At 37.0% G+C, this 16,294-nt stretch overlaps 1 protein-coding gene across 1 annotated transcript in view; it reads left to right on the top strand.

Annotated features, from left to right (window-relative positions):
- Positions 1-16,089, top strand: part of UCHL3 (ubiquitin C-terminal hydrolase L3) — a 42,360-nt gene extending 26,271 nt beyond the window's left edge. Inside the window, exons 6-8 of the mRNA XM_005421123.2 lie at positions 10,359-10,434; positions 13,011-13,069; positions 14,348-16,089. Coding sequence (XP_005421180.1) covers positions 10,359-10,434; positions 13,011-13,069; positions 14,348-14,431 — 219 coding nt within the window. The 3' untranslated portion in view covers positions 14,432-16,089. The remainder of the gene's footprint in view (positions 1-10,358; positions 10,435-13,010; positions 13,070-14,347) is intronic.
- The last annotated feature ends 205 nt before the right edge of the window (positions 16,090-16,294 follow it).

Here is a 16,294-nt window from a genome sequence, read left to right as displayed (position 1 = left end):
TGCAGAGATTGGTTCTAAGACCTGTACTATTAAGTAGTCTGTCAGTGGCATGGAAGACAATAGCAGGGTGACCAGATTGCAGGGGACCCTGCAAGAGAGCTGGAGAAAGACTGTGCAAGGGCTTGTCCTGACAGGACTAAGGGGAATGGCTTCAAACTGAAAGACAGTGGGCTTAGATTAGACATTAGGAAGAAATGCCTTACTGTGAGGGTGGTGAGGCAATGGAAAAGGTTGCCAAGAGAAGTTGTGGATGACTCGTGCCTGGAAGTGTCCAAGACTGATTTGGGTGGGGCTCTGAACAACCTGGTGTAATGGAAGATGTCCCTGCCCATGTGGGAGCTGTAACTAGATTATCTTTAAGGTGGGCCCTCCCAATCCAAAACATTATTCTGTTATCCAAACCATGATTCTGTTATTAAGATACACCTCAAAGCTTACAGGCAGTGGAAAAAGATCAGCAGATATTAAAGCACAAGACATCAACACAGGACAATCTGGATCGCCCTTTAGATTAGCTTCAAACAAAGGAGTGTTTTTCTGAGGCCAAATAAAAGCTGTGCTAATTACAATTAGCACAAAAGATGAACTTCATTTCTTGACAAGAAGGCACAGGGTTCTCTGAGAGGCTGTAGATAACACTGGGGATTTTTATATATTCCAAGATAATAGTGGATGAAATGCTGAAGATGAGCTCCTGGTTTGGCCAGATGAATAATGTAATCTGTTGTTCATGTTATGTCATCATTGAATAGGACTAAGGAGGTTGCATTTTCATTTATTACAAATTTTAGTAAACTGTATGAATATGCTGATTATTGTCTCTATGTAGCTATAGACAGGATTGATTGAATTTTTTATTTGTTCTGATATTTTTTCAGTAGTTAAAAAATTGTTAAGCTTGAATGTTTGTTTTTGTTTTATGAGTATGCTCTGATCCAAGCAAAACTTGAACTTGTTTGGTCCTGTGGCCTGTGTGGGACAGAAGATCAAAACTAAATCATCACAATGGTCCTTTCTGGTCTTAATATATTTACTATAACTTTGTCAGTTGGAGCTGAGAGTCATTTTTAATACTTCTATGGTCTTTCTTCTAATAGTAACAATTTGAATGGTTTAACATAGTCCCACTGCTTCCACGGATACTAAAGGGATCCTGAGTGTTAATGGCAGTACTGCCACTGGCCTGCTATTTTAGAAGAATAGGTGAAAAACTTAGGAAGTTGCATACCTCACCACGGTAAGCTTCCCTTTTCCTTTGCTTTCCTTTTATGTTAGACATGAAACAGTAAAGAAACTCTGGGTTCTGTTGCCATAGTTACTTGATTCATCTTAGATCCCAGAGCAGCACAGTCTAGCTTTCCCAAATTGCCAAGTGCTATTGTTCACAGCTTTTGTAGCTGTAGACAAAACTGATTCTTTCTCTTTCTTAATGATTTCTTCTATTAAATGATGCTTAAATCCCCTCCCTCCTCACTTTCCAACACTCTGTCTCTTGAATGAGTCAGTTAATTTGTGTTCATGTTGTCAAGTTCCCTGGGTGTGAATAACCTCTAGCTTATCTGTCTATAAACTTTAGATTTGAACAATGTCTTTGCTTATTTGCAGTGCTCTTTCATCTTGTCATTCAAATTCAACACATTCTTGATTATTATCTGTGTGATTTGAGCAGTTGAAGGACAGTATACTCAGTAGTGGACATTTCTGCAGTTGCTGTTTGCTGCAGTTGCAGGGATGCTATTTCAGGTTTAAGTGGGCTAAGTATGTTCTTTTTTAATGTTTATGTAGTCGTCATCGTCCTCGCTGTCTTCACCACCATGCTCATCGCAGCCTCAGGTTAGCCACAGCAGAACGAAGGCCTCACCATTGTGTCACTCTGCATCCCTCTCCTGGGCCAAACGTAATCATGTAGGTCCTGCAAAGGCTCCCAGTCCGTCAGTCCGTCTGCGCCGGTGGCGGCCCTTGATACGCCTTCCGTCTGTCGGGCTTCATTCTGTTGTAAGTGTAGTCCATCTTCAGTCTTTTCTTACTCTGACACACTGGCCTTCTACCATGTAGCTTCAGTCTTCAAGGCATCATGTTTTGTTGGGGTCTTTTCTCAACCATTCTTAAGATTTCTTTCTTCCTGGTTTATTTTTTCCCTTTCCACCATGTCAGACAGCAAAAGTACATCATTCCATGCTTTGCTGTCCAGGTATTTTTGATTCCATACATATGCCAGATCATTTTCAAAGCATAGAAGAAGTTTACCTTTCATGAACTGGCGCTTTTTTTTGCCATAGACTCTGCATCCAGCCTCTTCTTTTTACCTCATCTTCATGATCTTTCATTTGGATCTCCTAAATCAAGGGGCTTCTAATTTTTTGCCACGTGGTATTATTTCTGTGTTTGAGACCTGGTTTTAAGTTCTCATATCCTAAACCTAGTCTCCTTTTCTTTCCTTAACTCTTGGTTAATGGTCCCTGGGTATTTCAGTAATGATAAAATATTTCCTTTAATTCCAAGGGGCTGGTTACTTTCTCACTTGACATCTTGTTTCTTCATAGAGTTTGTACACAAACATTGCAGTTGAAAGGGAAGATGTTCCAATAAGAAAAGCTTGTCATCAAATTTAAACTTTTTTCCTCCTTCAGTCACCGACCACAAATGTATCTTGAAAATCTGGAAACAAAATTATATGTACAGAGTAGCCAATGTTTCTAAGTGGCCTGATGGCAATCAGCAGAAACACTGAACTGAAAGAGTCTTCTAGTGCTATTTCATCCTGCTTTAAGGAGTGATCACACTTCTAATGCATACATGAAAATAGAAAAATAAATCTTGATGTATAGACGTTAATGCTGTTAAATGCAAAACTGGGACATTGATTTTGTTTTTATCATTCTTTGATACTGATCACATTTCACCTGTGTTCCTGGAAATTCTTCTTTGAAATAGGTGGGTTTTTTACAGAGGTGAAATAACTACCCTAGCTGTGGTCCAAATAATTTTCTTTTTCATTCAGATGTCCTTTCCACATGTGGAAATCCTTAATATAAGTGTCAAATGCTTCCACTTCTTTATAGCTTTTTTATTTTCATCCTGATAAATATCTCAAGATGAGGCCTTTTCCCAGACTCTTTTCTCTTCATGTGAATAGTAATTGCTTTTATTAAGTATCTAGCTCTCATGTAATATTCAAAACTATGGACCATTCTTGATGTTACCATTTGGAGCTAGTTAAATATTTTGGGATCTGAGGAGGTGTTAAGTACAGACTTAAATTCTTCCCAACTCATGCTTCTTACCCCTCATTTGTTTTGCTGACATTGACAACATCTGACATTTTACCTGGGGATTTTATTGTTTAGCAAACCTTGGAAAATTCTATGTCCTGTTTCTGTAATTTGAAACTGGGATTGTGTTTGAATTTGACTTATCTATGCTTGTTGGTTAGAAAATACTTACTGAAGGAGACCTGAGCTTGAATGTGCCTGCCTAGAACAAAAGCATTAATTGAACATGAGTTTACTTCAGCAGTAAACAAATTATTACTTATCTAAGACATTACAGCATAATATGTTGTCATTATAGCAGAAAACCAAGCTGAGAGTTTTTTTAACTTCAGAAAATGTCTAAAAACGAGTCCTCATCCGCTAGTAGTGAGCATTTCCTTTAAAAATGTTCAGAAAATGAGTTTAGTTTTCAGTACAACTCTATTTGGCAAAGCAGAAACTTGCTTCTAAGAGGTTTTAAAATATTATACCTTAATTCCCCTGATGTCCCTGTCTTTATCCAACAGATTAAAATTTCAAGGCCTATACATTAAGATCTATCAGTGAATACTGATAAATACTGTATAGTCTGGTATGTATTGGTAACTAAATGTTGTTCTCATCTTTGCACATTTGTATAACATGCCTTACAAGAAAATTAAGACCACCTTGTTGTAAATTAGTTTATTATGCAAGAAACCAGACAGCATTTTTGGCATTAAAGCTGCCTCCATTGGCTTTGTAAAATTTGAATGACAAGGTGGTATTTAATGTCCTGTCAACAAGTAGTATTAGTACAGCTCTGATATTCTTCTAGGTTTACATAGAGGCTGAACTGCTCAGCATTGCATTAACATTGTATGAGAAATATATGAGCACTTCAGTATTGCTTTTATTAAGAAATCTATGCTCTTGAATTTAAGGGGGTGGGAACATCCTGTATATTGTGTTTAAAATATAGTTGAACTTCCTTGTATTTCTGAGTACATTTCTACTACTGAAACTTTGACAAACAGAAGAAAAGATTGTTTCAAAATTTAGAGCGGAAGTTTTGATGCTGAGAGGCTTTTTCTAGGCTCCTTAAATAAAAGCACTTTTACTGGTTGAAAACTTTCCTTGACTTTGGCTGGACACCAGATGCCCATCAGGCTGCTCTGTCATTCCCCTCCTTTGCAGGCCAGGGTGGGGAGAAAATAAGAGAAAAAAACTCGTATGTCAAGATAAAGGCAGTTCAATAAAGCAAAAGCTTCACATGAAAGCAGGGGAAAACAAAAGATTTATTCTCTCCTACCCATCAGCAGGGGATGTCCAGACACTTCCTGGGAAGCCAGTCTTGAGTGTGTGTAGTGGTTGGCCAGGAAGACAGTTGTCACAATTACTAATGTTATTAGTTCTTTTTCCCTTTTTCCTCCTCCTTTCTCTTAGCTTTCATTGCTGAGCAGACCTCATATGGTACAGAATATCCCTTTGGCCAGTTTGGGCCACCTGTCCTGGCTGTGTCCCCTCACAGGATTTTGCCCACCCCTCTCCTGCTGGTGAGGGTGAGATGTTGGAGAGAGGGCAGTGATGCAGGGCCAGCGCTGCTCAGCAGTGGCTGCAGCACTGGGGTGTCACCAGCCCCTTTCCAGCTACCAGTGCAAAGCTCAGCACTGGGAGGGCTGCTCCAGGGAAATGAGCTCCATCCATTGCAGCCAGACCCAGTACATCTTTTTAGAGTAGGTCTCTAGATGAGTTAAGAACATATATTAGGAGGGGGGGAAAAATTGAAAATACTGTCCTGAAGCGTTCTATACAAATCTGATAAATTGCAGTAGATGTGGCAAATTTTTAAGATAAGCTAACAGCATGCTTTTTTAGTAATGTTGACTTCGCCTCCGTCCTTGTCACTTTCTCCCCAGATCATCTATTCTTTTAGTGTTTCTGTTTGCCTTAGGTTTTGCTGCCTTTTTTATGTCAAACTCAATGCAGAATATTGACTATGAATGGAGACGTCACTGTTTTGTGAGAAAAAGCCAGAAACAGTCTTACTGAAAAACTTGTGACAATCATTCCAATGTTCTTTGTTCTAATTGCAGTACTTTAACTGAGACCCAAATGCCTTTCACAGTCCTACACAGTATATTTGCCCAAGCACATCCCATGCTGCAAAACAGAAGTTACAGATGTCTCATCTATTCAACAGCAATTGCATCACTTTTTCTATTTTACTTCAGAATCTATTGAATATAAACCATACCTGGTAGTCTTCTTTTTTGGATCTTTTTTTCTTTGGCTTCTTGTAATATCTGGTGTAGAAAAACCTCTAAGGTTTTTTCTTCTCTTAAAACTGTAGATGCTTTTATCATGATCTTGCAATTGGATGTATCAGAATTTTTTTATTCTTGAAGGTTCTGCAAAATTGTCTCTTCCCTGTCAGTCTTCAGTACACTTCCATAACTTAACAGACTCCTGATGCCAGTTTCTTGACTTAACACCGAATGACTTTTTCCTTTCCCAGTCACTACATGTATTGCAAAGCATTCTACTAAACTGGTTTGTGAGGCTTCTTGCTTTGCTTCTCCTTTCAAAAGCAAGCGTAAGGGAATAATAAAAATACAAGATATATTTGGAATAAATTGCCTGAAAACTGTCATGTAACACTGAATCTGCTCTTATAATGTGGTCTTCCATAAATACATTTTAAGCAGGGTGTGGTAAGGCTTGTTCAGTGGATCCATGAGAGCAAGACCATTTTTTTCTCAGTTGTAAGTTTGTCCCAGAAATGAAGTTCGTAGGAAGAGAAACCAATTGCGCATAAATTTGACAAACAGCTGTGTCTTGACTAAGGAACATTTGAAGATCAAAGAATTTCAAATGCATAAAAATTGAATACCAACTTTTAGATTGGGATAATGGTCTAAGTGCATTGCAAGATAAACTGTACAGGTGATGAAATATACGTTATTAGACAGGCTGACATGATTGGGCAAACAGTGATATGGGGTGTACCGCTGAGTTTCTGAAGGTTAGTGCAACAACTAGAATGACTGGTTTAGTTCATGAGGAGAGGGCAGCATGCACTGGTGAAAGGTAAAACTAAAGGAATTTCTTAGTACAAGAAGGCATAGGAAGGGTTATCATTTATATTGTAAAAACTTTGCAAAATGCAGTTTTAATTATAGATTTGATACCTGCTGGTGAAGAGAGAAAGAAATGTAGAGGTTCTGTTTCAATAGCATGAACTAATGGGTATTGGCCTGAGACAAGTCAATTCAAATTGATTTCTCACAAAGGTCAGCACTTGTTTATTATTCAATTTGGATGTCCAGGTTAGCAGAGGAGGCAGTCAATTCCTCTGAAAAACAGGGACTCTGATATTTAAGTGCTTTTAATGTGGTATCCAAAATTAGAGGGCAGACAACCTTGGCTGTGTCTTTTGTGTGTGCAACTGAGTATTCATGAAAATATTCTGTGTTACTATCATTGAATATTACCTTAGTTCCTTGGGATAAAGTTACATTTGAGAAGATGTTCTCAGAACCATCACTTTGAGCACGGAACTTGTATTTTTCTTCTTTAGATCAGTTTTGAGTCTTCTGGTTTTTACTTTTCATTATGTTTTTAGTTTGGAGAAGAAAATTGGAAAAATTATGTCTACTGACCCAAATTACCAAAACTTAATTCTTGTACTAGATTGCAACCATAACATAAGCATTGTAAGCTACTAAAGGTGCTGGTATTCTTCCTCTTTATGTCTTTCCTGGATAGAAGAGAAGTATACATTTCCAGTACTCAGCATGACAGCTCTTCAGAAGACTTGAAAAATGAGTCTTGAATCCCATAGTTTAGTTCCAAATCCTGATTAGACAATCACATAATTTAGACTCCCATGTCTTTCTCCTTGTGGTTCATACACACATGTGGTCCTTCAAATGTGTTTTTTCCTTTTGCACACTGGCTGGGCTTTTAAGTGAAAAAATCTAGAGGAACAGATAATCTGAACACTTGATTGATGTCTGTGTTACTGTGGTCTTTGACAAGAAGAGCAATCAAGAGAAAATCCTCTGTAACTGTTCTAAGCAATACTTCATGATGAATGTGCAGGAAGACTTCTTAAAGCTATGCTCCCTGTTCTTTTAAGCATTCACATAGACACTTTATTAGAAACTTGAAAACTTGGCCAAAGGTGTAGCTTTTTGAGGAGACCACAAAAGACATCTCCCTGGAGCTGACATTCCCACTTTTTTCCATTCCTTTGAAATTTAAAGTCTTCTGGTTCAAGTGTTAGAATTTCTAGTGCTTCCCAGTGAAGTGGAAATTGGCCTTACTAGGCTTTTCTTGTGGTGTCTGTGTGTGTTTGAGTGTGCTTGCACACATATGGATGTGTTGGGGGCTTTTTCCCTAAGGAGGGGAGGGGTGGAGCAATTTTGAATCAGATTCATCACATTGGGAAAGATTAATCCAGTTACTTGTTTGCTTCAGTTATAAGCAACAGATTTTTATAATACAAAGTTTTAGGTCATCATGAATATTCAGACCCTGTTGTTTCACTGTGTTTATGATTATGCAAATATTTTTCTGTCAAAAATTATCGAAATCCTAATTTTTCAAGAAATGTAAAAATCAACTTTACTGCTATCTAGATTAGATGAAAAGAAATCTTAATGGAAGGAGACTGCATATACTAGAACATATGGTAGAAAACTTAATAATGTCATGGCACTTTCATTCTCTCTGAGGTTGGGGAATTAAAAATGTAAAAACACAGCATTTCTCACGGTTTATGGCAATAGCATGCTGAAAGCATGTTATTTAGATTACTCTTGTACAAAAACTCAGCAGGATTCTATAGGAGTCTGTCTCTAAGTAAACTTTATGAAAAGTCAATCATGCTTTTTTTGATGGCTTACTTATTCATCTCCTTCCTATGTATAGACTCAGCATTCCAAGCATGCCAATGGTGTCTCTCTAGAGAAAGGGTGTTTATTAGAATTTGACAAAGAACTTAACACCCAAAATGGTCATAAGGGCAACTATATCTTGTTTCTAAATGTGGTAAAAATCAACTCCTGAACATCTCAAAGTCCTCTGAAATAGTGATGTACTCTCCTGCTTCATGTTGCCTTGAGCCCAGGTAGAGTATGTTTAGATGTAGGCTTTAAATTGTTAAGCCACTTCTGGCCTAAAGTGACACTAACTGGCAGTGGTCTTCCCCCTAACCCTGAAATTTCTTAAACCCAGATTTCTTAGTTGGTATGTTTAATTGGTAAGTGAACAGCTGTGAAGTCATATGTCTATGAAGGGAATTAGGTGACAATGTGGGATTTGACAAGCATGCTCAGCCTTGCCTGCCTGCACACTTTTGTAGCACTACAGTTTAGAAGTCTGTAAAAAGTTGGGTGGTCAATAGCAATAACAACAAGGCCACTGGACATGACCTGCTGTCCTGTGTGGTTTTATGGAAGCCTGTGGTCCTTTGAAGTTTGCAACTGAGTAGTCAGGTTCTTGGGGCTGTTTGGTTTCCCTGAGTCCTGGCTCTGTTTGGCCTTCTGTGAAACAAAATTATCAAAGGCCATTTCACTTAGCTTGAATTTCTGGTGGAAAGATCCCCTTGCCCCTTTGAAAGATGCCTCATCTTTAGTGGCCAGAAAGCCTTTTCTTCATTCTAGGCTCTCTGAAACAGTGATGAAACAGGGTATTTGTGCCTTTCACACTTCTAACTGGTCATGGAGATAAATCTTAAATGAAGTTGTGTGGTATTTTGTTTTCTCTTTCTTTTTTTCTCATTTTTGAGCTTGCTGCACAGAATTTCTATGGCTGTTGGCAGTTCCTCCACAGCGCTGCATTCTTTGGCCTTCTTAATGTATTTGAAGGACTTGTGGTGACTTCTTGTCCTTCACTCTGTTGTTCTGGTTGTTCGCCAAATTTCTTCAATTCATATCATCTTTAAAAGTCTTTTTTCATGGCCATCATAAAAAAGGAAATTTTAAGCCCAGTCCTTAAAAGATGATATGACTTTGAGGTTCTACAACTTATTTTACACTCTAATCTGTTTTTAGCAAGTTTTCACATTTTTGCAGTCTTTTAGAAAATTCATGTAAGCCTAGCGGTAATTAAAAGATGAAAGAAAATTACATGAAATACATTTTCACACAAGTCAGATTTTTGATAATGAAGAAAACCTGAAGTTCTTTTTCCCATTTGCTCAAAACAATATAATCTTAAATTATGTTCAGATGCAGACTGGACAGACTGATAAGGAATTAATGCCATCAGTTACTATTGAACACAACAATGGTGATAGAGCTTTTGGCTCAGAAGTGATGATAGATCTTCTGGTTCACATGTTCCAACACCACTGCTCAGCAGGTGCTGGGAGTGTGTGTTGGTTAAGCACCATGCTGTGCATGCCCACAAACTTCTGCAAAAGATTTTGCTGCTTGCTGTAGTTGCCAGCACAGTACTGGGCTAGGTAGATCTTTACTAACTGTAACCATTTTTTATGTTGTGTCACTTGGTGCTGTCGCTGCACTTCAGTCCTTACTGGGTATAATGACTATGATGCCACTTGGAGAATTCAGTCTGGGCACCTCTGGTTATTATCTTTCCTCCCCACCTAAGATGTGTTTGTTTTGACTGCCTGTGAAGAGGAAACTGGTTAACTGGGGTTGGTTATGAGGAAAAAATTATTTTGACCAGCGAATATTTTCAGTTCTGAAATATTACAGTTTCACAGTTGAGTCCTGCATCACTTTGTTATAGGAGATAGGTTAGCGAAGGATTTGTTATTTATATGAAAGTCTATTTTTGATGTTTATGAATTTGAGCTGATTTTACTTCTAATTTAGTAATGAAAAATAGAGCTTTTATGTAGAGCTATAATCAGAAATATTTCCAGATACTTTAATGCATGAATTCTTACTGATACATGCATTGCAGACAGTTCCTTTGTATTCCAAAATGTTCCTCAATTGACTTCTGCCATTCTGTATAGATCCAGAATGTGCTTTCCCAATTGTGATGTCTTTTGTCCAGGTATTTTGTATATTATGATGATACATGCTCATTATCATATAGCAATAAGAGTTCAATAAACACAATATCTTTTTGTCTTGTTTTGTCTTGCAGGCACCAAGTATAGATGAAAAAGTAGATCTTCACTTTATTGCATTAGTTAATGTAGGTGGTCATCTCTATGAATTGGGTAAGAACACTTTTTATCCACTCCATTTTTAGAAACAAATTCAAGTAGTGATGCTGTTAACTGTCAAAGTTTCAGAGAGATTTCTTGATGTTATGTTGGGCTTAGGTTCTTTTCAGCTGCATCTTAGGGTCTGGGGATTTCTTTCAAACAACTGTAGCCTTCTTAGTTTTTTGGGATTTTTTGGGGGGGCAGTTTGTTTGTTTGTTTGTTAGGATTTTTTGTTTGTTTTTTGGGTTTTATTGTTTTCCTTCCCTTAATTCCATCCTATTAAGATAAAATGGTACAGAATACTAGACTGCATCCAAACTTCCATGGGCATTTAAAAGGACAGGAAGCAAGAAAAATGGATAAACTCTCAAAATTTCACAGGACATTTTTTATGTTTATGTTCCTGAGCTGCTTGTGGAAGTACTAAATTAACTGTGTGCCACTTCAGAAATGTTAGCTATATTGTTAAGCAGCTGTGCTTAATAAACACAGCATAAGTGATACTGTTTAAACTCAAATTATGTAGTCAGGTTACTAAGAGATATTAACACTCTGCAAATTGTTTGTAATAGTCCGGTATTTTTTCCTCTACTTTTTGTGGTCAGTAGACAGTTAACTGTGCAACAGTAGTCCTTATTTTTTGAAATACAGCTATTTTTTCTTGTTCAGATTGTGTAGCACTTAGTTTTGCTCAGATATTCTCTAATGACTCCAATCTTAAATATGTTGCTGAGCAACTAGGTTTTTCAGCAGGCACTTCAGAAATCCAGCAAGCAGATCAGCATGTAAAAACTGCAAGTCACTGATCTTTCCTAACATAATTTTTGCAGTATTTTATGGTGATAAGACTTTCATCTTTTGAAAATCAGCATGTAATTGAGCAATGCCCTTAACAGGTGATAAGTAATCGCAGCATGGGGCATAAGCAATATATAAGAAGTGCTTATGTTAATATTAAGTTAATCTGAGGGGTATTACCAGGGATAAGTCATAACCAATAGGCACACATTTTTGTATTTTATGATGCTGTCTATCTGTCACTGGACTAGATCAAAAAGGTAAGTACTGTAGGATGCAATAAATATTTTATGGCTCTAGATTTCAAGGCATAAGGGATGACTTTCACTTTTTTTGGTTGTGTGCTGTGATACATTTTCATTGTCCATTAAGTTATGCTGCTTAAAAAGCAGACTACATACTTTTTATGTTTACCCAATTTCTGTAGGTATGATGTGAGAGAAGCCCCATTTGAATTTTTCCTAAAAATAACAAATTAAAAGGAGAAGAGGCATTTAGCTCTGCTGTACAGTGGAATGTCAATAGTACTATTTCTTTTGTTCTTAAAATAACTTCTCTCTGTACCAGTGGAAGGAAGCAAAAAAACCCCACCTTAAAAGTAGGAAAATTGAAGGTTTTTCAATTGATTCACTGGCTTCAGACAGTGTGGGCAGCATGTGGGCTTTGGCATGCAGAAAATGCTAAGGAAGCACGTGAATATTAAATATATGTGATGTTTCTGTCATAGAAAATGCATTATTTATAGACACATGAAATTAAAATGTTGTTCTGCCAATATGGACGCAAAAAAGCCCCACAATTAAGGTAAACTTAGCTTGCAACAGTGTAGGGTATTCAGTTCTGTTTCCCTGGCATTTTCTGAGGGTTTTGCCTTGTATCTGCAGCCATGGTAGTTACAATAATGAACAACATCTTGTTCATATAAATCCAAATGTTTTTCAACATCAAATCTATTTTTAGTTATGGAAAATGTAGTTGGGAAGTGTTGTCAACTTTGGTGGCATCTTTGGGGAGGAAAGAGCCTTTTACAGGCAAGACAGAGCCAAAAGTGATTTTGTTTTATATTTTTAAAGAAATATTTCAGATAACCTGACATAAGTTTTCATACTGTTAACTCGTTGCAAGTAACCTGAAGCATATTTACATGAATGAAATTCTTTTTTAAATGCTGAGAATGACAAGCATTATTCTATTGGAAATGCAAGACAAAAAACATAAAATAAAAATAACCATAGCAATCCTGTTTAAATGCTGTGAAAATACTAAATACTTAGAGCTGTTGGGCTTTGTTTGCTAATTTATTTTAGATGACAGAAAGATTTTCAGTGATGCCAGACTCTTCAGAATGGTGGGTTTGCTACTCTGGTCTGTTGTGGAGTCCCTGATCACAGCTGTCAAACACCACAGACCTACAGCTGTCTGTCTGCATAAATCCATCAAGCGTAGCTGAAACTTTTCTATTCTGCTTGAAAAACTGAAGTACTATACCAGCATTAAACCAACAGCAACTTACAGCTTTGAAGTTTTCAAATTAAATACTGAAAAATACTTCATTGTTTTGGTTGGATTATTTTTTAAAAGCAACAGACTGTATATAATGATACTGTTAGAAGCAGTCAGCAGTGGAGACACCAGGGAACAGCTAGCTGTGTGTGTGAACTTTATGAAAAATGAGATAGCATTTTGGAAAGTGAAGTACAAAAGATCTATTTAAATAGTTTTAACTGGAAAAAATGAAGCTTTTATAATTTTATAAATGTGTTATTCAATCCCACTTTATCTTTCAACAGATGGGCGCAAGCCATTTCCAATAAACCATGGGGAAACCAGCGATGACTCTTTTTTAGAGGTAGGGATACAGAACCTTCTCAAATGGTGCTATATTAAATTCTTGCTGTGTTTCTACAAAATTTATAAAATAGATACATAAAAATACCTGTACAGGTCTAGCTATATTTATAGTTGGATGAGGAATAGAGCAAGTGGGATGGGGAGGCCAAATTAGGTTTGAAAAGAGATACTTTGGAACACTTACGTTGTGGCTGTGGATGAGAGAGTATCGTAACATAAATATCATAAGGGTCGACTACAGGATCAGACTGACATCTTCTGTGCTTAGATTTTCATATACTCCTGCTCCTTTCAATTAGTACATCTAACAAGAAGTCAGCAGACTGAAAACTTGAAATTTTTCATTCTTTTTCCTTTGGTTTATAGTTTGATAGGTGTCACGCTAGACAGAAGCTGATTTCCTTTCTGACCCTTGCTAATGATCATTCTTCTCTACTTTCACAGCTTCTTTTGGGTGCTTCTTTGTGTCATGAGCTGAGAAACGAATTGGAAAGGGATACACTGAGTTGGGAGGATAAACTGTCATCCCCATAGAATGATGCAAAGTTGAAGTTGAGAGAAGTCAATGCATAGATCTGAGTTTTATGATGCCCAGATTGGATTAGCATTACAAAAGGAAGAAACCAGAGAAACTAAAACAAACAAAATAGAAAACTATTTTAGAGTCTAGAAGCATAGACTAATGTCTGTAAAGTTTGCAAATAATTTGTGCTTGCTTGGACAGGGGAATAAATTGGATAAAGCTTTCCTTATTCCGTATGTGTCTTTTTCCTGTTTTTGCTGATAACATATGTTCTCCAGATTGCAGCCTAAAGCTAAATGAAGGAATTACTTAAAATCTTTCAATTACCCCACCCAGCTTAGATTCATCTTGAAACAAAGAAAAAATTTCTGAAGGCAGCAGTACTAGTTAAGACAAACTTCAGAGATGCATTTAGAAAGTCAGAAAAGCAACACATCTGCTGCACAAAGTAATATTCAGTCACAAAAATCATCATTGCTAAGGTCCTTCATAAAACTTTTTCTTTTAGGCTGCCCATATGAGCACTGTAAGTAATCTTGAGTCGTGGTAACTCAACTCGACTCACTCATCATAAATACTGTTGATGTAGGTTTGTCACACTATTTAGTAAACCTTTATGGAAAAATCCATTTTGGGCCTAGTTTGGATAAAGCATATCTTCGTATTTCAGTTGTGTTTTGTTTGGTTTTTTATAACAAATATGATTTATACTGTTTTTCATTTTGGTTTTCTTTGTACTTTTTTTTCCCCTAGGATGCAATAGAAGTTTGTAAGAAATTCATGGAACGTGACCCAGAAGAATTAAGATTCAATGCAATTGCACTGTCTGCAGCTTAAAAGCCTTTTCCTGTGAGGCAACTCTATTGCAATGTATTGTAAGAATAAAACTGTTGCCATATGTTAATAGTACAAATTTTGATACTTCCCTAACATCTTGACTAATTGTAGCATACGTGGAATAAACTTTGCATTTGTCCTTGCTATATTTTGCTGCTTGTTCCTACAGCAACTTTGGGTATTTCTATACAGGCATGCATTTTGTGCAAGATTTTTATGTGGTGGGTTTTTTCCCTTCCACCCCCTTAAAAGTTTTAGGACTTACTGTCTGTGATATTTCCTTGTAATAATGATGAGCTGCTTCAGAGCAGGATTATCATTTGTATCATGCACAGGTAACATTCTGAGTGGAGTATGGTGATATGGCTGAAAACTTGGAGTTTGAGGCTATCTCCATCTTTTATTAATAATGGTGCAAGAATACTATTAGAACTTCTTCAGGTGACTCAAGTGAAAGAAACATTTTTTCAGTGCATTATTTTTAAATAAATGTGTGGAAGAAAATAGGCAGAAAAAGGACTATTCTTACTGTTGGTGAGCACTAACATTTTAAAATTATCTTAATGTTTACATTTTGAATAAAACTTCACTTTGTTCCTCAAGTCTAATAATGTTAATAAATTGTCAAAAAACTTTAGTTAAACCAATGTTTGCTATTTATATTATATGTGGAAAAATGACACGGGTTTTCCCCCCCGAAAAGGCACATTAAGAAATTCAAATGGTAGGACTGTGGAGGGCACACACAGATGAATACAGCAATGTGAAGTACCTCACCTAACTGAAATAAATGATAGAAAAGTGATGATTGTTGTAATGAAGTTTTGTTTAGCAACAACAAACAGACTGGAGATTTTAAGGCAGCCATGATAATCATATACTTTTCTCTCCTCTTGGAATATCTATCTAAGTTTGTCAGGTGGCATTACTGAATGCTATCTGATAGCCTTCCCCTGTGCCAATCCCTCCCACTCCACCCACTGATCTTAAGGTACTGTTGACCAATTTCTATACCTGAATCAGTAACATTGTGGTTGTTTTGAGTTTGATCTTCTTGTTTGGTTTTGGGTTTGGGTTTGGTTTTTTAGCTAAGCAATCTTAACACTTTAGGATTCTTGTGAAGATTGGTTTGGGTTAATGTGTGTGGTTTTGACATTCCAGAAAAATATTCCTTATTCACTCCTTTGAAGTGGAATAATTTAGGTTTGCTTCCAATCAAACCCACTGCCAAAGGAAACTGAACCCTCCACGTCCCAGAGGGTGCTTTCATTCTCTATCAATTGTCATTGCAGGAAAAATGAATGGGGTTATGCCAGAAGCACTCTGGCAGAGTTTTCCTTCTTTATAGAAAAGAAAGAGGCCTGGGAGTCTGTCTTATCACTTAAGAACATCTCTTGCACTCTAAAGAAAAAGTTGGCATGTCTGTCTAAAACATGTCACCTGGAGAGTCCAGTAACAGCAACAGTCTGTTTTCTATAAGTGAGCTGCTTGGAAAAGCAAAGGAGAAGAATAACACTAATGAGCTTCTATTTTTGAAGCTTTTGCTTTTCCACCCCAATAAAATGCAGTATCATTAAGACTTGGTTTATGTTGTCATGCTCATTAGTGAAGGCCTGAAACTTGCTTTTAAATAAAAATCAGAGGCTTTAGTAACCAAACCAGCTGTGTTGTCTTCTTCTATCAGCAAAATCAAATAAAGGTTGTCACCACTGAACTGGGATATTGCGTTTTTTCAGCTAATGGTGACTTGGAGGATTGCCTTTCAAGTAAGCCATAGTTAATATAGATAAGGCCCTTTTAGGATAGGGGAGAGGGTGAGGACAGAAAGGAAGTGCAGTCTAAAGCTGTTAAACAAGATACATC

Source organism: Geospiza fortis, unplaced genomic scaffold, assembly GCF_000277835.1.
Source record: "Geospiza fortis unplaced genomic scaffold, GeoFor_1.0 scaffold45, whole genome shotgun sequence".
Taxonomy (NCBI): domain Eukaryota; kingdom Metazoa; phylum Chordata; class Aves; order Passeriformes; family Thraupidae; genus Geospiza; species Geospiza fortis.
This window is presented reverse-complemented; position numbering and strand designations above follow the sequence as displayed.